Raw genomic sequence first — 24,276 nt, forward strand, 5'->3', positions numbered from 1 at the left:
TGGTGTGTCAGACAAGAATGAAGATAAAAAGTTCTTCCGTGGCTTTTAGTTTTGATCAACTGCCAAACACTCCATCTAGAAGTGGCTTGGACATTTCTTAAGATATCTCTAACACTGTAGACGTTTTTTAAGAATAATGAATCTTTGAAAATATAGACACGGGAACACGGGACACGAGACACGGGACACTTTTTGGTTATTGTCAAAGACCAGTATTTTTACGTAGTGTATCTCAACTTATGCATACACACAACTTTGTGGAAATTTGAAACTAACTGGTCGTCGATGTTGCGAGATCATAGTGGAAGAAAAAACAGTGTCACACGAAGTTGTGTGCTTTCAGATGCTTGATTTCGAGACCTCAAATTCTAAATCTGAGGTCTCGAAATCAAATTCGTGGATTCTAATTCTGGAAACTACGTTACTTCAGAGGAAGCCGTTTCTAACAATGTGTTATACTATCAGCAGCTCTCCATTGCTCGTTTACTAAGCAAGTTTTTATGCTAAAATTATGTTGAATAATTGCCAATAGTGGCCATGCCTACAATTATTATAAAAACAGCAAACGAATCAGGTGGCCAGTTAAGCACAGTCCATGTAAACAATGTGTATACACACCTGCATAACTATTGATGGTATTTTCCAAAGAGTCATCAGTAGTCATAAAAAGGAAGTCACATAAGGAGGCGAGCTACATTTTGAAGACAAACCTTGATTGTTTCACTCGAGTGTGCTACACAACCAATTATGCCACATGGACGGTGCAAAAAGACCCGGAAGCAGTTGTGCAATAATACCTCACCAAATTATACCAACAGAGGGCGAATGTCAACATGTTGTTGATGAGAGTGCACGCTACGTAAAACGGGTAATCCCCCAGTTGTGGGAGGGTCTGGGCCCAGTTTCATAGAGCTGCTAAGCACAACAATTTGCTTAGCATGAAATTTCTTCCTTGATGAAAACAGGATTACCAATCAAATTTCCATTAGTTACATATTGCATGTTACTGGTATTCAGCTGTTGTTTGCTTATCCTGAAAATCACGTGGAAATTTGGTTGGTTACCCTGTTTTTATCAAGGGAGAAAGTTCATGCTAAGCAAATTTTTGTGCTTAGCAGCTCTATGAACTTGGGCCCAGATCACACAAACACAAGGCCGTATCCAAATCGGCGGCTGAGCTCAGGCTACACGGCTGTTAATAAGGGTGTTGCTAAGACGTTCGCCTTAGCGCATGATGACGCGGAAATCTAGCTGTTATAGCCCTAGCCCTGGCGGCCTTACACTTTCGTACTATATACTACATAGGTTATACGCGTGGCCGCATGATGGGCCTGCTTTGTTGTTGGCCCATCGTAATGCCAATGAGCAAGATAAATTAAAACATGTTTGGGTCAATAAAATGGTGATCAACATTTTGGCCCATCGTAAACGTTAGTCCTACATTCTGGTCAACATAGTGTTGTTATCTGGGTTGCCATTGTTGCCCACCATCTTTAGAACATCAGCTGCTGTCTGTTCATCCCTAACATGAAGGAGGGCTTTCTGGTAGCGGAGACATTCTGTCAAATTTACTCCAACTCACAGTGGTCTGCACACTTGATATCAATGACGAGTGAAGAGAAGAATTCATTCCTGAAGAGCTCGGGGCTAAAGTCCTCGGGCCAATATCACCGGGTATACATTTACTTTTACCGTCGCGATGCATCGCGATTGGTCTGGTATCAAAACTTGGCGGCTCATAAGCAACACCACAATCACGTAAAATAAGACTGTGTCGCGTTGAACAACTTTAAAGCAGTGCCGTTAGCCATATGAGATCGTTTTCAAATGAGCCCACGTTAGTTGGCTGTGAAACTGTTTTATATAAATGTACAGAATCTTCCTCATACGACCACAAAAACTTCCATCTTAAAGGGTAAGGTACACGTTTGGTAATATTGTCAAAGACAAGTTTTCTCACTTGGTGTATCCAAACATCAGCATAAAATAACAGGCTTGTGAAAATTTGAGCTTAATTTATTCAACGAAGTTGGGAGAAACTATGAGAGAAAAAAACACCGTTGTTGGACGAATTTGTGTGCTTTCAGATAGGAATAAAAGACTTCTAGCTAAAAGCATTTTATTATTTTAGAGAGAAATCACCTCTTTCTCAAAAACTACGTTACTTCAACAGGGGGGGGGGGAGTTTCCCACAATGTTTAATAATTATTATCAACAGCTCTCCAACGCTCGTTATATACCAAGTCAGTTTATAAGTTAATATTTGTTTGGAGTAATTACCAAACGTGTACCTTCCCTTTAAAGCTTATTTATAACTGGACTGAAGAAAGATGATAATGGTGTTATAGGCGTGTCCGTGAAATTATTTCGTCTGAAATGCCCATTGATTAGAAATCCCCCCAAAATATTTGAAACTCCGAAACATTTTGTGCAGGAATCGTTTGTTCTCAGATTCCGTTTGCGAATGCTGCGGCAAAAAAAGAATATTGTGGAATTAGTACCCGCTGTGACCTCGCTAAACGAATGGACTCGAGGTTCCAACAAACCGTGATCTGAACGGGGAAAAAAAAATTAACAAAGAGACACCTGTAGGACTACTCAGCTGAAACTTTTATTTACTTCTGACTTTATTGTATCTATCCAGAGAAGTATTATTTATTTATTTATTTCTTATACCCTGAAAAATCCTCTCCGTCAAACACTGTTTTTTTTTTTAGAGGTGCCCATCCAGCAACTACAAACACATTTTCAATTTTAATATCGCTGTCTATATTAGCTAGAACCATTAACATTAACGTAACCAAAACGATGACCCCATCTTTTCTGCACTATCATTCATTAATAAATCAATTCTTAATACTTTGTTGTTACTAGAATGTTCACTGCGTGAAATAACCGTTGATTCAAAGGAACTAAAACATTGAAACACTTAATTGAGTAATAATAAAATGGGACTCTAATCTACCTATTTTTTTTCTCTCTAATAATAATGATAATAATAAATAGTTTATTTTTAATATAGCGTCTCACATGAGAAATTTCAAAACGCTGTACAGTATATATATTTTTTTTATACATAATATTATTATAAACATTAAACTAAAACGAGTAAGCAAAAACAGCAAAATTACATTGTATAATAAGAATGTAAAAAAATAGTAAAAACACCACTCTTTACTATTCGAGTTGTCCCTCATGTGTGGTGGTTCTTTCACTCGTTTAGAGGGGTTTCACTCCAGGACAGGAGTGGAAGTGGAAGTAGAAGAGGAGTGGAGGATCACTCAAAAAGATGCATACTTCAATCTAAAAGAGTGGAAGACCACTCTTCAAAGAGTGCTTTTTCATTCTTTTGCATTTAGAGAGTGACGTCACGCAATTGAAGATGGTTTTGAACTGTTACAAAGTGTAATGAGAGGGTGAGTGATTACTAACCTCTTGTGTGTAGATTCGTTAGTTTTAATATTACGCCCCTATACGCGTTTGTCAACTAACAGTTATTTGGAAAATCTTTGTATAAAAACAGCCATTCATTAAAATAACAGTTGACGTCATCAGGGACAGACCACCTGTTTAAACAAGACCGATGACCTTGTATATAGTATAGTATCATTGCAGGCGACATGCCACACAAAGCCATAATGGAACATTTTATGAAATGTTATTTCACAAATTTCACTCAATAATTATCAACTTAAAAAAATAACCTTTGTTTAGCGTGTGTTCTTCCTTTCTCCAAAGCGAAACATAATACAAATAGACAGTGTATTATGAATCTCCACATTATTTAAGCTAATGTTTCATTCCATTTGAGCAATGTGGCTGAATGAAGTCCAGAACTGGATTTCACAAAGCAAAAGGTCACCTTAGAATGGGCTGCCCATATTATTTGTACAGAGTGACATCAAACTTTGCTAAGCACTTAAAGGCAGTGGACACTATTGGTAATTGTCAAAGACCAGTCTTCTCACCTGATGTTTCTCAACATATTATGCATAAATAACAAACCTGTGAAAAATTGAGCTTGATTGGTCATCGAATTTGCGAGATAATAATGACAGAAAAAACACCCTTGTCACACGAAGTTGTGTGCTGCCAGACCAGATGCTTGATTTCAAGACCTCAAAACTCCAAATCTCACAATTGTTTATACTACCAACCTCTCCCAATTTCTCGTTACCAAGTAAGGTTTTATGCTATGTACAGAACAACAAACCTGGTAAAATTTGAACTCAATCGGTCATCAAAGTTGGGAGATAATAATGAATAGATAAAACAAAGGTAAGGTTTTATGCTATATTGTTCACTGCCTTTAAGATATACTTTGTTTTTCAACCTTCTAAATATTGTATATGCCTATAAATAATGAGAATATACGACTCTTCCTGATATGGTGCCAATCGGCAACAATTATGCCCAATGTGGGTTTATAATTTACATCCAGTTGCGTTCACATTACTTTCCGGAAATATTGACTCGTCGTAAATGGTGCCAATTAGCACGGTGACCCATCATGGTCGATTTAATGATATACTTTTTAAGTGTTTTTTTTTTTCTCTTCGGGATCACATAATAATTGAATTTTTATGAATGGATGTATTTCGGTAAGCCAATCCGAAAGCATCCGCCGTTATCATTTCTACCTCCTTGCCGTTATCAACGAACCTCATACAATAAGTTTCCCATTCCCAATACCATTTTGTGTAAAAGTTAAAACATAATTTGTGTTTATTAACATTTAAAAAAGACGAAAACAACATTAAATCAATAATGCTTACGTATAGTCAGTCACGTTCTGGAAAGTTCAAGCAAAGCTGGCGACCCGTGGAAGAGTTCCCGAAAATATACACCAAAAAGGCTCAAATATTCTCATGTGAACATAAACAGCGAAATACCAGTCACCCAAGAAAAAGAAAAAAATAGTTTACCAACGGAATAAGCCATGAGAGCGAAGCTAAGGACCGTCGGGACAGAATCTAACCTAGTCCTCATACAATAAAAAAAATGGCGTGCGAATCGGGAAAAAAAAATCCCACAATGTGAAATGATGTACGAACTCACAGCTGTTGCGTGTCGTGAATGTGCCACATAGTGCCGACGGATGTTGCATGATGTAATAATGTTTAAGGATAAAGTCGATTTGTAACTTGGTTTGTGGAAAGAACGTTGTGATGTGGATCCTCTTATAAATGAAAAGGGTAATTTGTCGCTCAAATAATAATAAAAAAATCAGCTGAAGCCTTTGATGCAAACGTATAAAACATGGCTCTCTCTGAAGTAACGTAGCTTTTGACGAAGAAGTAATTTCTCACTAAAATATTTGAATTGAATTCGAGACCTCAGCTGAGGTCTCGAACTCAAGCATCGGAATTTGTGCGACAAGTTTTTGTTTTTGTCTTTTACACTATTCTTTCGCAACTTCGACGAACCCAATTGAGTTCAAATTTTCACAGGTTTATTTTATGCATACAATGATAACAATACACCGCAAGTGAGAAGACTGGTCTTTGACAATTTATAACCAAACGTATCCAGTGACTTTAAACTGCTCAGTATTGAAGCACTTCGTCACACTTATTGTCAATAGTTTGGAAAAACCCAAAACCAATGGCTTTCTCGGTCGGGCTCCATTGCAATGGTGCCCGACCGAGAAGGCCCTTGGTCATGCTTATAAATTGCTGAATTACACCACTAGGCTAAAATAGAGAAAGTTGTTTACTCATTTTGGACAATATTACAAGTTTTTTCGGAGTGACAAGGCACCGATGGACCAGACTATAGGGATGCAATTTTACTTCTAGGTTATTTCTTAAAGGCAGTGGACACTATTGGTAATTACTCAAAATAATTATCAGCATAAAACCTCACTTGGTAAACGAGTAATGGGGAGCTGTTGATAGTATAAAACGTTGTGAGAAACGGCTCCCTCTGAAGTGACGTAGTTTTCGAGAAAGAAGTAATTGTCCACGAATTTGATTTCGAGACCTCAAGTTTAGAATTTGAGGTCTCGAAATCAAGCATCTAAAAGCAAACAATTTCATGTGACAAGGGTGTTTTTTTTTCATAGTTATCTCGCAACTCCGACGACCAATCGAACTCAAACTTTAACAGGTTTATTATTTTATGCATATGTTGATATACACCAAGTGAGAAGACCGGTCTTTGACAATTACCAATAGTGTCCACTGGCTTTAAACAGTTGTACCTGATAACTATTTTCCTTAATTACTACGTGCATACTTCTATTAGTATATGTATAGACTCAACGTGCACTCAACTAAGCATTATTGAATGTTTTAATTCTATACACAATTAAAACAAGTGCAACAGGCTTCGGGGTTAGTGGGAAAAAAAACCTCGCAAAAGTATGTGCGCAGCAAACAATTGGTTGTTGTATTGCTATATAATGTTGCTTTAATAGACCTTTATCATGGTGCAGCCATCTTGAATTTCTCCCATTGATATCAATGTTACCAAACCGAGGCTGGAAGAACAAAATAGTCTGGTTCTTATTTGCAAAATGATTTATAAGCATTCGTTATTGTTATTCAATACGAGGAACATGACGAAGATGGAGGCGTCGTGCGGCATGATAAAGTTATATACCAATACATCCCCACTATCGGGCTCCCACCTCTCTTCTTGTTTTCTCTCATCTCATTTTCCTCTGCCATTCTTTCGGGTTATAGGATGACAGATGAACCAATCGCGAAAGAACCCAAGCATATAGACAAGCTGCAGGGTCGTGGACCTGAAGCTGCAATGCTACAAGTAAAACAACCGAACAGCCAAGGAGTGATATGGTGATGATATTGCCACTGGTCAGGGCGGATCCAACAAGCCACACAGACAGCATCAGAAATAACGACCGAATGATGTTAACCACACTAACCCATTCTTTGCAGAACATGTACAACACGGGGAGTAATGGTAGTGAAACATGCACAATAATGCGAACAAGCGAGATGAAAACGACAGTGTTTAACATTTGATAGTTGGCGGGTTCGTGTCCGGTGACTATGCGAAATATAACAGGCCCGGCCATTGCTACTGCGGTAGATAAGGATGCCGTCTCAGACAGCCAGAAGACTATTCTCAGGAATCTATCCCCAATACAGATTTTCCTACAGAAAGCACCAATGACCAATAACACTAACACTATCAGAAGATCGAAAAGCATGGATGCCTTAGAAGCAGTCATGTCGATGGCGCTGTCGAGATTATTGAGGGAGGACTCAATCCTAAAGATAACATCTTGGCTATTTTCATTGAACTTATTCGCGGCGTCTTCAATTGTAGGGCCGAGCTCCTGTGTGACGTAGCGTCCCACTTGACCCACTTGTTGATCAATGTCATGAAGAGCAGTCTCCATATCACTGCGCAAGATTTCGACAGATTCTCGAAGGACATGTCCAAGATGTTGCGCCTCACGCCTTGCTACTTCGGCTTTATGGGCGGCTTCGTCTGTCGCTCTGTTGATACCAGTGCGACAGCAATCAACCCGTAAGAATGCCATCATGATGAAACACAAGACGAGCGGAAGTCCAGTTGAAGTGATCGTCGTAATTCTCCCCATTTTACTGCAAAATTTACAATGAAAGTCAGTTACCTGAAGTTGATTCAAAAGAGGGCGCTATCAGAAGAAGTTTGTACACAGTTTTCTGTCTCTGTATGGGTTCGCGGGATGGTGATGGGGAGGGTGGTGGTGCACAAAATCTCAAAACAGACTACACCCGGCTCTTAGTATAATGAGCAATAAAGGATCATGCATGTATTACGTTTAGTTCCAAAAAGCTGTTCTCGATTTCACCATAAATGGTACCCGTGCAACCAGATGATAAATACGACACCGTGCTCAGCATCAGCCAAGCACCCCCCCCCCCACCCCACCCAAATTAGCTACCACACGCTCCAGTCGCAATCGAAGGTTAATCTTGGTGTTGATCTACAAGAGGGTGCTATTTCAACCAATATAATTGTTAATCAGTTGCAGGCAAATTTTATAGGACTCACAGAATTGGAAGCAAGTCTAACAAAAACTTGCGCAACCAATAGGTCAAGTCGGGTGAAGAAACATGTTATTTTACAGTCATCGCGGCCAAGTTCAAATTCATTCAGTTCAGTTTTCTCACCCATTGAACTTCTGCAATACAATTGAACATGTCACATCTTATGCAGGGAAAAACCAGAAGGGAGAAGACAATCCTGACGTTGATCAATGCTATTTAGGAATTTGATTTATTGTGATAAAAAACAGGAAAAAACACACACAAAAAAACAATGAGTATTAGTTAAACGGTCTGTAAAGATTAGGTTTTTGTAATCCTTGGAATGGTTCAATTCTTTTATAATCATGTAGATATGCAACTATATCCCATGAGAAAATAATTGCCAAAAATCCTGAGTGAATAGTGTCCATTCAGAAATAATGATCCAAAATAGGAATACACATAATAGATATATCCAACATGTAGTAGTTCGAAGTGAAATGTTTCTCAAAATGCATATTCAAAAGCTGATGTACTTTGGCTTAGCACGTACATAAATTGTTTTGACATTTATTTACAGCGATGTCATTCGTTTACAGACCCTTCAACAGGTATGGGTTTTGTGGTTGTCCGTGTCTGTGTTTTTTTTTTTTTTTTTTTTAACATTTTGTGGGCAATAATTTTATGTTGATAAAATTAACCTAAATCTGATTTGAAACTTTACATGGTGGAAATACGATATTAAAGGAAAGGTTTGCGGTAACACCATGTGATTAATTACTATATCTAAATGAGTTGATGGGTTGGTTCTAAAATAAAGCGTTGGTTTCAACTCGACGTTTCGATCAGTATGCTCTGATCCGTCCTGTGGTGAAAGCTGTACTCTGATGCTGCATGCTGCTTGTAAGCACTGATGAAAACTAACCTAATTAAATATTTCCTGTAACCAGTGTCGGTATTCTGAGCGAGACTGGGCCTCCTCACAACTCGGAGGTTTGCAGACAAACATGGTGACAGAAACAATGATGATGATAATCACAATAAACTTTGAGTTGTTGGAGTGGTCGAGACAGGAAATACTAGAAAAAAAATGTGCTTTCTAATTTCTAAATAATGTAATAATTGTCTGCATATCAGCATGACATGATAACTTAAAGGTTTACTTTAAAACATGCCTATTTTTTATGTGCATTACTTAAATAACATTCTTTACCTTTGTGAGCAGAACTGTCTAAATGTCTACTATTTATTCATGTTATTATCTTTATATAAATTGGATCATCAATGGTGAGTTGGTTTTGTTTGAAACAGAACATGTACTTTTTCCTAACAAAAACACAATGTCCACATATTTACATTAAAGTCACCTGGAAGACGTATTTTTTCAAAATAAAGCTTTTGTCACTAATATATGTGTTTTGATGAGTGGAATGTGAATAAACAGTCAACTAAGGTTTTAAAAAATCAGTTCTTATGTTATTTACAAATTTAAGAGTAGACCCGACCCGAGAGGGCGCTGTTCGTGACGTCAATCGAGGCAGACTTTGCCTGTAATGCGTAGAGTAAACACAATTGCAAAGTACATGTACGGACCAAGTCGTGAGTTTGTACGTTTAAAAAAAAATAATAATAATTCCGGCAATGCCGACCAGGTGTATTGCTGCTGAATGCAGAAAAACACTTTTTGAAATGTACCAACTCACGACTTGGACATACATGTACTTTGCACGTGCGTTTACTAAACGCATTGCAGGCAAAGTCTGCCTCGATTGACGTCACAAAAGGGGTAGGCGGAGTAAGCCCCCCAAACAACTTTATATATTTTTTAAACATATAAATCGTGACAAACAATTACTAAAAAAATTGTTTTATTGTTCGTAAGCATATACTCTTATGTTTGAAAGAAAAAACAGTTCTATTTCCAGGAGACTTTAAACTTACACAATTAATTTTGAAGATTATGATAGTAGAAAGCTTCCCTTGAAATTTTACTTTCTGAGGTGCTGTAGTTTTTGAGAAACGAGTAAAAGTAATAATTTTCGTCTTAGTTTTAGCACGTAAAAACGTATTAACCAGTTATGCATGGTTTTGGTATAATATCATAACTGGTTAAGGGGATTTTAAATGCTAAAATCATTTTGGTCTCATGAGACCAAAATGATTTTGTGACTTGTTTTACTCATTTCTCAAAAACTACACAACCTTAGTTAGTAATAGTCGTAGGGAAGCTTTCCACTATCATTATATTAAAACCCTGTAAGTTTAATGTAAATCTGTGGACATTTTGAAAAAAGTACCAGAATCCTTTAACATTATAAACATTATAAAGAAATTTCTACTGTGACCGTTTGGGAGCCGTAACGTTCGTATAATTCACTGAAAAAACACATAGGCCTACAATTCCAATTCCTATGAGATATTTTCCCCCACAATATCTTAGAAAGAGGTGGTAGGATCCGGTATTTCCAACCGTAAAATAATCAAACGACAATAAATTACTTACTATATCCAACTCTATTTTGAAAAGCTGATCATTCACAAGTTGAAGTCACGTTCTGGAAAACCCAAGTCAATATGGCGACGACCGTAGTACGGTAGCCTTACACGAAGCGCCACGTCAGATAGATGAGCTTCGAACAATGTATATTCACATTTTCCTCAGCAAAGAGGGGCCAAAAAGATCTGAAACGTTCAACTTAAGTGAACAAAACAGCATGTATAAGGGCCCTATAACAAGTCATCCAATAAACATAACGAATGTCTGTTTTGTTTTCCTAGATTGACTCGGAATCCACACGAGGGAACTAAGCGAACTGCCGCGACACGTCAGGAAATAATATAGTCCCACACGAATGAAAATGGCGCGTGTGTGTGTGCGAGTTATAGGTGACTTATTTCCACATCGATAGTGTAACGATCAGGAGAAACTCCATTTTCCACCAGTCTTCTTGCATGCAAACAGTGCATCATGATGACATATGACCTTTGAGGTTTAATAAAGCCGCACCTAGTAACAAAGTTCACCCAGGTGGTACTTATTTGAAGTAGTAGCTAGAAAACTTTGCATTGTGGAATTACAACATAGAAAGGTTTGCGGTAACACATGTAATGATAATCTCGAACATGAGTGGGGGTACCCGGGTGGTTCTGAAAAGAACCGTTGGTTTCAACTCGACGGGAGAGGAGTTTGCTGGAAACCCTCATCTCGATGCTAGAGGTGGGGTTCTTTGAGAGGAGGCTTGAGTCGGTGTTATACCCTCAGTGAGGCCCAACACCACCTTTCACAGACTGCTCACACTCCCCACACAATCGCCATAAGATCCTGACTGGATCCAGTGTTACCAGGCATCACCAATTAGATCCATTTCCGCCTTCGTGCATCACCAAGCTAATCCGCATCCATGGTACTTAAGCAGCAAGCAGCATCAGGGTCAGCTTTCTCGAGAAGACACACTGATCGAAACGTCGAGTTGAAACGAAACCAACGAGTCTTTTCAGAACCACCCCAACTCATCATGAGGTTATCATTACATGGTGTTACCGCAAACTTTTCAATCGTTAATAGCACGCAACATGTTTTCTTGCTGAAACAATGTATGCATTGATGCTGCACTCTGCGTGCCATATATATGTTGCATGGATAATGGATCGAGTATTTTTATTTCAATATTTTTCAACACAACCAGCTGATGTGTTGTACTGGATTTTGACTTTGAATTTGGATCAAGGAGGAAGTTCGTATTCATCGTAAAGAAGATGATTTATAATCTGACAAAGTGACACAGTCGGGCAATCGCACACCAGTCAAGTGGCACTATGTGACTATATGGCACACCACATCGAGCTCCACAACGACCAAGATTTGAGTTTTTACAAACCCCGCTTTATGTTCATGGTTAATAATTGGTAATGGGGTCCCGAACCTTAATGCGATGCCGTTGATCACCAAACTTAACTCAGGGTTAACATTTATACCAATAAGAAAGGCCTAATACTAGGCTACTACTAAAACAACGCCTAATATGAGCTGTCCCGAAAAACACCCGTCTTCAACGCCACTGCCCCATGTTGTGTTTAATTACAGGACAACAAATAAGGCCGTGCTTAAGCTGGGTGCTTAAGCAGAAACAAGAAGCTTAGGCGAGGCGACTAAATGAACAAGTTGCTATAGGTGCGCCAGTTAAGCATACAATCGACAATAGCAGCGCTATGAAATTGGGCCATGGTCTATACAGATTTGAGGCTATACAGACCCCATAAAAAGATCCAATAACAACATATATATATTATTGTGCCCAAGGGTTTAATAATTGCAATTTAATGGAAACAATATTTTGGCATAATTATGTTTTACCCATCCCAAACTCTATAATCCAAGTGTGTGTTCATTCTTCCCTGCCCAAGATGACACCTCCCGAAGAGACAGGGTCAGCTTTCTCCAGAAGACACACTGATCGAACAGGGGTCCAGCAGGGGGTCAAGAAACCGAAATACACAAGTAAACAGAGAATACAAGCAACACAAGCAAACATTTGGCGTGCCTGATGGTGCATATAGTTTTCCCAATCGAGTCCCCCATAATTATATAATTCCAATAAACACAACCCCCAATCAGAGTGTTGCTAATTCTACTGTACCGGTATAAAATGACAACTATGAGGGCAACCCAGCTATTTAATCCTCTTAAACGAAACATGATTTCGAGGGAATGACATATCATAATTTGAGGGAACGAAATACATTTCCTTATTAATTGCATTTAGGCCCTCCTGTTTGGTTTAACCTGGTTATAATTACTTGTAAGTGTCTCTTCGGGGACTCCGTTGGGCAGCAAGGGGTCCAGAAACCGAAAGTGGACCGACAGTAAACAGAGAATACAAGCAACACAAGCAAACATGTGGCGTGCATGATGGTGCATAAAATAATAACATACATATCAGTGTCCCTATAATTTTGAACACAAATAAAATAACAGTACAAATCATTGGTTCAAGAAATACCTGATCATACATTTTATTTAAAATCACATAACCAGACTCTTGAATCTAGTTGGCAATAATTATTTGAAGTTCACCTACAAACCAAAATGAAATGCTAACTTAAAGGCAGTGGACACTATTGGTATATTGTCAAAGACTAGCCTTCACAGTTGGTGTATCTCAACAAATGCATAAAATAACAAACCTGTGAAACTTTGAGCTCAATCGGTCATCGAACTTGCGAGATAATAATGAAAGAAAAAACACCCTTGTCACACGAAGTTGTGTACGTTAGGATGGTTGATTTCGAGACCTCAAGTTCTAAATCTGATGTCTCGAAATCTAATTCGTGGAAAATTACTTCTTTCTCGAAAACTATGGCATTTCAGAGGGATCCGTTTCTCAGTGTTTTATACCATCAACCTCTCCCCATTACTGATCACCAAGAAAGGTTTTATGCTAAACATTATTTTGAATAATTACCAATAGTGTCCCCGGCCTTTAAGTGTGTGATACAGGATTAGTTATTTTGAAACCAATATTTGTAGAAGACCATCAGACATACTGATCGAAACGTCAAGTTGTTACATGTATACCAGAGGTTTATTTCAAAACCATCCCATCTCATGGGAGATTCCATCACCTTGCGTCACAGTAAACAAGGTGTTGTCCCCCTTTCATGCAACCGACTGGTGATGCTAAACAAAAATTTACTAATTTGATTGTAATGGAAAGGCCTACTTTTTGTATGAACCTCAAGTAATAAAACAATAAAAAAATAGTGTGTTATAAGTTGATATTTGAAAAAAAAAGTCACCTTCCCTAAAGTTGCGCTAGCCTTGTAAGCGTAGAATGTCTAGTAACGTGAAGTACGCACGCGCAGAAGCCCAAATTCGCCGCTAACCCGTGAAATACGCTTGCCGTAGGCACAGAATTCCCTGCTTCCGTAAGCGCCGATTCTGTGCTTACCGTAAGCAGAGCCATGAAATTGGGGCCTGGTTTCCTCAGGCCAGTGAGCTACATTGATTAAGTTTATGCGGCATCCTTGGTTTTATCAAGAGGACTTATAATAAGATAACTTATTGACAATATAAAATAATACCATTGATTTAAGTTCCAATGATCTTTCCCAAAGAGTGTTATCAATTAAACTTTACCCTTAGTAGAATATGACTGACTGAGCCAAAACAAAAATGGGGCGACAAGTTTTTAAAAGCATTTGCAAATTACCGTTTTTCTCATATAGGCTTAGCACTAAAATGGCTTAAAGGTTACCCTAGTAAAATATGACTGACTGAGCCAAAACATAAATGGGCTGACAAGTTTTGTCAAGGCATTGTTAAACTACCGTTTACTAATAGGCCCAGCACTAAAGTTGCATTTTCTCGTAATGTTGGTTTCTTGGATGTGACTTTAAAAACAAAAGAATTGGATCAAAAATATTCAGTGCTTGAATTCTTTTCAACAGTAGTTTCAAGTTCACACAAAGACATGAATAATAATATATTGACTATTAAGGAGCATGAACAAATATTTCAAGGCACTGTGGTATAGCTAACAAAATTATATACAGATACTTTATCTTTAAGTTATTAAACAATGTGCCTTTGAAAATATTTAGCTTTGGCAAATTTAAAAAATAAAAGAATAAAGTATTACAAATTGATTTGTAAATCTACTTCTTTTTCCAGAACCCATCTCATGAAGTAAGGTTACGTTTTCGAGAAAGACCTTCAACTAAAATATTTGAAATTGCTGTCTAGATTTTGAGGTCTCCAAATCAAACATCTGAAAGCACACAACTTCATGTGACAAGGGTATTTTTTTTTCCATTATTATCTCGCAACTTTCGACCACCAATTGAGTCCAAATTTTCACAGGTTTGTAATTTTGGGCATATGTTGCGATATACCAAGTGAGAAGACAGGTCTTTGACAATTACCAATAGTGTCCAGTGTCTTTAAGGTCATAAAGTCTTAAGTCTATGGCATGGTTTCTCACAGAGAAAATTCTGTGAGACAGATTCGAAGGAGATAAGGTTGAGCTGCTACTCTTTCTGTATAAAACGCCGGTCGTGGCAAGAAATCAGGGGTGAAACCAGGGTCCACTTTTCTTAGAGCTGCTAAGCAAAAACTTTTGCTTAGCACCAGCATGTGAGTAAATCTCCATGAAAAAAGAGGAAAAGAGAAAACCGAGCAAAAAAAAAAGAGGCAAAGGAAATATTCCTATACTTTTGTACACAGAAAGTGAAGGAAAAAAGATGAGTCAAAACCCCAAAAGAGGAAATCAGCTGAAAAGAGGAAGTCTCACATGCCTTTCAGCATGAAATTTCTTCCTTCATAAAAACAGGATTACCAACCAAATGTCCACGTGATTTTCAGGTTAAGTAAACAAGAGCTGAATACCAGTCTCATGCAATATGCAACAAATGGAAATTATTGGTTAGTAATCCTGTTTTCACCAAGGAAGAAAGTTCATGCTAAGCAAACTTTTGTGCTTAGCAGCTCTACAAAGTTGGGCCCTGATAGTCTTTCAAGTCTCTAACAAGCCTCCATGGGCGACCGAGATCTTGGCGACATCTCAGGGGTGGAGCACCTGTTGAAACTACTAAGCTGATCGTTAAAAGTGTCTATACAGCGTAGCTTACTGTTCATCAAATCTTTGGCGTACTGGAGATATTCAGATAAACCCTTGAGGACAAAAGGAGAGGAAAACAACAAATTAAAGAATTATTCTTTAGAGACATGTCAAACATTTGTCTCTGCCCCAACTCAACAAAAAAATGGATCATTTGTTAAGAATGCACTCAAATGTTATTATATGACTAAACATTTTCAAACAGGAGCTCGGTATTCAACTGACCACTAATCCTAGGCGACTGGTGTGACTAGAGTCGTAGGTGCGACTATTGATTGCTTAGTCGAGTCGTGACTACCGTTTTTCAACAACTCTGTTAGTCGTGCCGTCACTATACAACAAAAAGTCGCAACTACCTGTTTGGTGAAGCAATTGTGTCGCTCTCAACTATTTCCGACAACATAGTTTACTTACAAAATAAAATCAGACATCATTGACACAATCCTTCAATCCTTTCAGCGTGAATTTTACCATTGCCCCTGTGGCAAACCATTATGTCACAATGCAATAACAAATTAGTGTCAAAGTCACGACTGATCGAGCTCGACTAGTTGAGTAGTAAAGCACATAAGGCTAGGGTCACGTACCTTTTCTCCGCTGTGAAGCTGCTTGATCAGTCTCCATTCCCGCTCACACAGTCTCTCTAACTCTCCAATCTGCTCAGCATGGGCCGACACCAGCAGCTCCCTGAAAAACAATGGAGAATTCACTTACTGACCCAATTCACCTGATGTCATCATCAATAATCTTGGATGCATTTTAGGCGAATGCGGCGTTTACACGTAAACCTATCGACCACCAACATGGTGAGCGCGGCATCAGTCGCCGCGTGTGACACGAGGCAAGGGGTCAATAATTAGCACAACCTCAGGCCTGGAATTTCATCTTTGAAAGGGAAAGGCCATTTTCACTTGCAATGGCCATTTCTATCAATAGTGGCTGCTTAAAAAGCGCTCATATCCATCTCTCAATGGCCCAAGGCGATTCAAGTATTCAACCTTCAGTATTTTTTAGCAAGATGTGGGACTAAGGTGAATTATGAGACCTACTCCTTTTACATAGCACTATACTGGTTTACAATATGCGGCCAATCAATATTGCTCAAAGGCTATGAAGCAACTTTTGAAGTGGCACAAACGCCAAGACAAGGTGATAGAATAGAGTCTTGAGATTGGTCAGTGAGTCATTAATGGGCCAGGGTAGAGTGGTGACGGGTCCTCCCTCAGTTTTTTTACTGGCCTCTGGCCAGCAGACCACTGTAAAGGGAGAACCCTATGGTACAATTCATTAGACAATTCTTTATTAAAGCTGAAGCTTAAACTGTACTCACTTTGCTCGTTCTATTGCCGAGTTCTGCCGTACATGACGCGGTGATAGCAAAGAACCATTTTTGCTTGTCACACCAGCAAGTTGTAATCTGGGTACGAGGTCCTCAGGAGAAGAGCTCACTTTCCTAGGACCCTCGCCGTCTCCTTCATTGCACTGGTTATGTTGGCCGTTAAGAGAGCCTTCCTCAGGCTGCTGATATACAATCTCTTTGGAAATTGGCGACTGCTGCGAAGCAACGAGCGATTCTTTCATGAAGGCCTTGTTTGGTGTGGAGGCAAGATCACTGGCAGGCGATGGCAAGCTGTATCTTGGAATGCCAGAAATAGGGGAAAACGCGGAGGATCTGTTCTCACCTCGTAGAATCTCCACAGTAATGGGAGACTGCAGTCCAGTAGAACCCTTCTGGGTTGATCCTTTGCTATTCTTAGCCGCCGGGTTTATGGCTGCACTGTTGTGAGTCTGTCCAATTGGAGAAGGCCTTATGTGATCAGATTTCGACAACTGTACCATCGGCTGCCCGGATTGGATGCTCTCATGAGGTTTTGCTGACGCTAAAAAATCGTGAAAACTAGTCGACACGATGACACCGCTTGGGTTTTCAGGAGGTTCTTTACTCTTAGAAAGATTATTTGGACTTTGGGTTTTATTCTGCCCTCCGGAAGAAACAGAGACACCTCTTGTCGAGGGGTGGCTCTCTTTGCCTTTCACAGCCATTTTACTACTTTTCAATGCACTGCCACTACCTTGACTTTGTAAAGGTGCTGATCTGTACAAAGGACTTCTTATCTGGTCACTTTTAGAGGAAGTGTTACCAAGTCTTGTATCTGGTATTTGACGGTTCCTCCTCAAATGTCTTTCAGCTTCCAGCTCTTGCAGTGAGTCAGTGCTCATTGAGTCTGGGCTGTCATTTATACGGATTTCAGGATGAAGTGACATGACATACTGGCTGTGGACCAAGACTGAGCTACGCGGGGGAGAAGTTAATTCAGAAGTCACATGCTGGCATTCTGGAAATAGTTTGGGCTGAGGAGCAGACTTGGTCCTGTTCCTCGGGGAGCGCTTTGGTGTCTCATCAACACCAACTTGTGATGTCCTGAATGTTGGGTAATCCTTTTTAACAGGCTGGTTATCACTGATACCATTATCTGATATGGGTGAGACAAGGGAATTCCTGAGGGCGTAGTCAATCTCTGCCAGTAGTTCAATAGTACTCTCGGTGTCTGTGCTGCAACTGGTGTCGCTGTACTGAGTCCGCATACCATGCTTCATAGCGCTTGAACTGTTCCTCTTAGCCCAGTTGTCTGTCAGCTCATCATCAGCGAGGAATCCGGACTCTTGATCTGGCAAGGATTGCTCAACTTGCTGACCGTCACTCATCGGCTCCTCTTTCTCACCTTTCATACTCAAGTTTGGAGTCTTGTTTCTTGATGGCAGCTCAGGTGTATTAAGTTTTTTCTCCTTGGCATCTCTAGGAGGTGGAGAGCGAGCACTTGGAGTAGCTCTCTGCACCTTGGGGCTGTAGATATAACGTGGATTCTCAATGTCCCAAGTATCGCCTGGATTTTTGGAAGGCACTTTAGGTGGTTGATCAACTTCCTCAGGGGGATACCACACCGGCAGAGGATTACCCTGGAGAAAGGCCTCTTTAGTTTGAGCTTTAACCTCCTCGTCTCTCTTAGACGGTGTCTCGCTACTCGTCACACTTCTGTCGAAGGTGACATTGAGATTCTTTTTCACGTTTGAAAGGGGTCTCCGAGTGGATTCCTGATGCACCTTTGTATCACTTAACTCCGTTTTCGGTCTACCTGTTGAATTCTCTCTATTCCTCTTGTTTTGGTAATTCTCGGTACTAATATTTGACTGCTTGTTTTCATCAGGCCTTCTTGAAGGTCTTGAGGAGCTTGACTGGTTCAGAGATTTACTGAATGCCTTCTCTGTGCTGACCTTCCTCACCAGAATGGCCTTCTTGGCAGTACTATTTCCAGGTGTCTGTGAGGATGCACTAGTTGGAGTGCTAGCTCTTTTGGTAGGTCGAGGAGCAGGTGTTGTTACCTGGGTCTTTAGTGAGGGCTGCATTTGTTTTGAGTTTGGGTTCTTCAAAGGTGTTGAAGTGGTTCCAGGACTAAAGGTGTTTGGGGTTGAGGGATAAGGCGACACTGGTTTGTGAGATGAGGTCTCTTTTTTCAGCTCTTTTACTCTACAGAAAAAAGAAGCAGAAAAATCAAACTCATGTTAACAACTTGAAAAAAACTTGTTTTTAACAAACATTAAGAGCATGCTACATGTATGGCCTTTCCAGTATTTCACAAGACTGGAGAAATAATAACCCAAAGCAATACAGGCCAAAAGTGATTTGTGTTTTATCTTTTAATATAGACTAACCAAAGGTGGCACTTTGGTTTTGTAATGAACTAATTTTTCAATAAATAGAGACCGAGTCCACATGGAAGTTGGGGGAAAGTCACAAATTTCTAACTTCATGCTAAAAGGGAGTTAAATGTAACTTTATTTGTTATTATTTTTTGAAAAAAGAAAAATTTAAACAAGTCGTCATCGGGCATCAAACACATATAGATCTGAAAAATCTAAACTTTAAAGAGGAATTTCTGTGCCAATCATGAGATCAAATCCAATACTGTTTTGGTTGAACATCATCAGATTTCAGTACAGAACAGAAAATTCTCAGTACAAATGTACAGATCATTTATTTGAAATGTGATGTGATCAATCAATTTGAGCAAAAATTGTACTTGAAGGGTATCAAACACAGTGGAATTTTAACCCACTTTCCTGTGAGGTTAGAGACTTGAATATTGTTTTCCCTTTTTTCATAAGTAATTAATCTGGAAAATGAGTGGAATGCAAAACTGAATTTGTTCACGGAGCCTCTCTTTAAAAATAAAAGTTCTGTGTCCAACTTTTACACGATGAGTACACTTTCAGTACATCTACTGCCAAGCACACTGAAAAAAAGTTGCCTTACCTGTCTGCATATCTGAGTGTGTTGAGTGTGTGGTCCACGGCGCTGCCGTGTGGGGCAATATTAGCAATCATACAAGTCCGTGAATGTCCCAGAAAGGAATCTCTCAGTACTTGGGTGAGCTTACTCTGACGGAAGGGTGTGTGACGTTGCTCCTGATCCAAAGCCCTGATGCACTCTTTGAGCTGAAAGGAAACAAAGAAAGGAAGAAAGAAAAATTAGTCTTAACACCAGCCTTTACTGTTTTGCATCAGCACAGGAGTAAAGTAGTAACAAAATAATAATAATAACACTGCCGACTCTTAGTGTGTATGGCCAAATTCAAAAGAATGATCATTGCGTTTTGAACATTATTATCCCTGTAGCTGCGCCATACACATATTTCATTCCTTAAACCATCTCAGCTCCCTGTGGACTAAACAGACTGTCCTGACAAGTATGAAGCACACTAAACATCACAAAAACCAACTCTGCCTACACAGGTACCCATTTACCCCTAATAATAACAAAAAAGACAGGTAATGTGCACATATCCACCCTGCTGGGTGTTTAATAAAGCCCAGTATAAACAAAAACATAACCAAAGAAAAACAGACACAACAAAATTAGTCCCCTGGGTGGAGAGAAGCAATTATAGTTAAGTGTCTTGCTCAAGGACTCAAGTGTCTTGACCGGGATGCAAACCCACACTCCGATGACTCGGCCATCAGAGCTCAAGTCTGATACACTACAAACCGCTCGGCCATGACAATAACAAAGACAAGTGGATCCTTTATCCTAAACAAGAGTCTCAAGTGTAGAAACAGTAGGAACAATCTAATAGGAGACATCTGAGGTGTTGGCAGCAGTGCAGTAGACACGGCCCTTTTTTGCAGCTTTGAGCGTGCGCGGGCATCCTCAGTATGCACACGTACAACTGTAGGTCTGACCATGCGCACTACTGCCGAGAACTGTTGCAAAAGTCTCCCATGGTTTGGACATGTTGGATAAGTACAATTCCAGCGCATTGGCCAAAAGAAATGTTCAAAACACTCATGTGCATATTCACTTAAAGTAGAATCGGTCTCGTACTAAGGCACAATGATGCAGTCTGGCAGACCAAAACAGCTGTTAACTTCATTCTCAGCAAGTTGAGACTGCATTCAGCTGAAACTCTCACATTTCATTTTACTGTATCATTTGTCATAACATTACCCATACGTTAGCATTATGGACACAATAAACATTCTATAATAACCCCTACCTTAATTCAAATAACAGCAATGTGAAAGTCAACGCGGAAAAAAAAAACGTAAACAAAAAATGGGTACTGGCGTCCCAAACGACCAGTTTCCTTTTTTTGGTTGAGTAACAGCTCCACATGAGATGATCCTTCTTTGCAGACTGATTGAACGGTGGTTAATGCAGGGCAAAGTAAATTGTTGAGATAGAGACGGACACCCTTAAATGCTCATTCATGTGTGTGGTGTAGATGACTTCCCAAAGTGTTTCCTGTCACCAGTCCAACTATTAAAGGGGGCTACATGTCGTCATGATCAAAACAGGCCTAGCCCCTTTTACTGTACTTGCAGTTATGAACTCTCCCAAGTTAGGGGCCTCCTGCGTGCACTGGCCCTACAACAATGTACATGTACCTCCATATGAAATCTATGGATAGCATGTGCAATTTGTAGGATTTTACACAGGACCACACAGGCCTGAGGCCAGTAGTTTAAGTGTTTTTCTTTCACTTTAGAACTTTGATAACCAATTGGGTCAACATTTTCACAGATTTTATTATTTTATGCATACATGTACATGTATACATGTTGAGATACACCAAGTGAAAACACTTGTGTTTGAGAATTCCCAAAAGGTGTCCAGTGCCTTTTAGCATGGAGGTAAAATTCTACTTCCATACTTTGCAGTTCTATGAAATAGGGCCCTGATGGTTACTAACACCCCTGTTGCACGAATCCTTTAAGCAGGATTATGAGTAGCAGCGGATATGATTCCATCACAAACCAACCCCAAAGTGTGGTTAAACAGTAATCAGTGTCTCCTGGTTAGAATCCACTCACTCAACAGTCAAACCAAAACTAACTAAACATACAGTAGGCCTATGTGTTTATTTTTAGGAGTGGGTGATTTATAGTCAATCCATTCACACTGCCTCTAAATAAGGAGCCAGGTCTTTGGGTCGTTTCCTACCTATAGTTTGGGAGTGCTACAGAAGTTTGCATACTATCCATAATTTCACAATATGAAGATGATGTGTCAAATGTAATGATGATCAGTGTTGTGGATGGGCGAAACGGGGCGGGTCTGCCAGGAACTAAATACTTTTTCTCAGCACTCTGAGCAAAATACACTACACCGCCCAGCATTGGTTTCCCACACATTGCAAGACAGCAATGATATGGCCCCATGCCATATTTCTAAACACTATGGATATCTTGTTGATCTGCTTGCGCCCTTGGTGGATTTAGAGCAAACCGCTAAAATTTGTCTGAATAAAAATGGCAATTAAATGCAATATTCAACAACACTTGTTTAAAATGAATGACAATGTTACTTGCATGTAGTGCTGACCAGAAACTTAAAGTGGCAACGGGAAACTTGAGGCAATGGCTACATTAAATGATGTACATTGTAGGTGGCAGCCCTAAAGTTTGGAAATATGGGCATGCTCAGAGCACTGGGAACAATTATTGAATGCAATCTGGAAATAGTTATCAACTTTTTGTCACTAGAGAACAAGTTATTGATAAAATGGGGACACCTCCAACATGACATAGCTAGATACTTGTACATGTATCTCAATAGATCGATCCATTAAGCTCCGCCCCATTGCGTATTGACCAATCACAACGCAACGAAGGTCCAACAAATAAGGTCTGACATGCAGGCGTGTATCTTGGTGCGCGGCAGAGTTGTGCAGAAAGGCATTGGAGAGCCCCACGTGTTCTTGCTCACACGTGTGTTGTGGGCGGAGCCTACTGGATCGTTGGTCTATTGGTAGAGCAGCAGTACACTATCTGGTGGTTATAGTTTCATCCTGTTGTAGTTTTTCTTTTGTTCAAGTCCAAAAATATTTTTTAAAAGGTACCCAGTCAGTTTGCTCGAGGTTTATTACTTGAAATGTGAAATAAAAAGTTGCATCCCCTCTAGCCCTGCTGAGCACTGCTTCCCAGGTTTTAACCCTAAACTAGGATTGATCCCTGGCTACACAGCAGCTAACGGTTGTATGGTTTTAATGACTGGCAACCCCAAACAAAGATATTGACAAAATAAGGACTCCGCAAACATGTAAAGCTCTGAGATAGCTCAGTTAGTGGAGTGCCAGCAAGTTGATCAGAAGGTCGCACGTTCAAGTCCCACTCTAATCAGGCATGTAACTGCCCGTTGAAGAAAACGAAGGAAAATTTTCGAAGGCACAACGCAAGTGCGGAGCGAGGCAGCCAGAACACCACAGGACATGAGACCCACAATGGTACCCTAGAAAATGTTTAGGTTTTTTATGCTCCGAGGCACAAAGCAAGTGCGGAGCGAGGCATCCGCATCGCCACGGGACATGAGACCCACAATGGTACCCTAGAAAATATTGAGGTTTATTATGCTCTGAGGTCCATTATTAAATTCTTTGTTCAACCAAAAAGTAAATAAAAAATAGTTACTTACAGTTGATTTCTTGGTATATTTACCTGTACATGTATACATAGCTAGCTGCAGTAAGCAGGTAAGTATTTTTATACCTCTCTCGTTCACTCCATGGTTTCAAAGAGTGAGTAAAACAAGTCTATATACATGACCGGTGATATCACTGAAAGTGTCGCGGTATTTCCCATACTAAACAGTGTTCTCAAAATAGACAATTCAGTGAGGTAGGCCCTATTTCCTGTACGTACTGAATGCATCCAAGGTTATGTCATTGTCAAAAACTAAATGGTTGATTGGTTAAACAGCCAATCAAAGCCATTACACTATGCTTGAGGAAGCATGCAGTAAATACTTTACAGTTACATGTAAATTTGTAACTGTTCAAGGCTTTCCACATGTGTAGAGTACACATTATCTATAATACTATAATAATATTATTTCAAAGTCTGTCTTATAGGCCCTAGTAGCGCACGTACATGTATCTACCACACAAGGTACTCAAGGCGCTGAGTATATACAAACTTTCAGAAAGAGCACCTTATAAGGGTTTACAAGGTGCTACGGCGCATTATAAGTAGCCACAGCCAGGAACACCAGGGCGAACCCTTTCTCTTTCCGATATGTGCACTGGGTTCTTTTACATGCGTTACACAACACATGGGACCAACGGCTTTACGTCCCATCCAAAGGACGAATTAGCAATGGTCAAGTGTCTTGCTTAAGGACA

The 24,276-nt window shown here is 39.7% G+C and overlaps 2 protein-coding genes across 4 annotated transcripts in view; both read right to left on the reverse strand.

The window, feature by feature from the left end:
• Positions 1-6,488: 6,488 nt before the first annotated feature.
• LOC117295804 lies at positions 6,489-10,574 on the reverse strand. The gene is made up of 2 exons (XM_033778566.1): positions 10,489-10,574; positions 6,489-7,577 (listed from the first exon to the last, which is right to left on the reverse strand). The coding sequence occupies exon 2, from the start codon at positions 7,571-7,573 to the stop codon at positions 6,650-6,652; it is 924 nt and encodes a 307-aa protein (XP_033634457.1). The 5' UTR covers positions 7,574-7,577; positions 10,489-10,574; the 3' UTR covers positions 6,489-6,649.
• Positions 10,575-14,854: 4,280 nt separating this feature from the next.
• Positions 14,855-24,276, reverse strand: part of LOC117295884 (kinesin-like protein KIN-14G) — a 30,144-nt gene continuing 20,722 nt past the window's right edge. For all 3 annotated transcript variants that reach the window (XM_033778668.1, XM_033778670.1, XM_033778669.1), the window contains exons 8-11: positions 19,914-20,095; positions 16,932-19,127; positions 16,189-16,288; positions 14,855-15,654 (exon numbers count right to left, since the gene is read on the reverse strand). In XM_033778668.1, the coding sequence (XP_033634559.1) occupies positions 15,505-15,654; positions 16,189-16,288; positions 16,932-19,127; positions 19,914-20,095 (2,628 nt within the window). In that variant the 3' untranslated portion in view covers positions 14,855-15,504. The remainder of the gene's footprint in view (positions 15,655-16,188; positions 16,289-16,931; positions 19,128-19,913; positions 20,096-24,276) is intronic.

Source organism: Asterias rubens, chromosome 10 (genome assembly GCF_902459465.1).
Source record: "Asterias rubens chromosome 10, eAstRub1.3, whole genome shotgun sequence".
NCBI classification, from domain to species: Eukaryota; Metazoa; Echinodermata; class Asteroidea; order Forcipulatida; family Asteriidae; genus Asterias; species Asterias rubens.

Excerpts from the sequence above, each read along its gene's own strand:
- LOC117295804 (XM_033778566.1), bottom strand. The coding sequence starts at position 7,573 with ATGGGGAGAATTACGACGATCACTTCAACTGGACTTCCGCTCGTCTTG.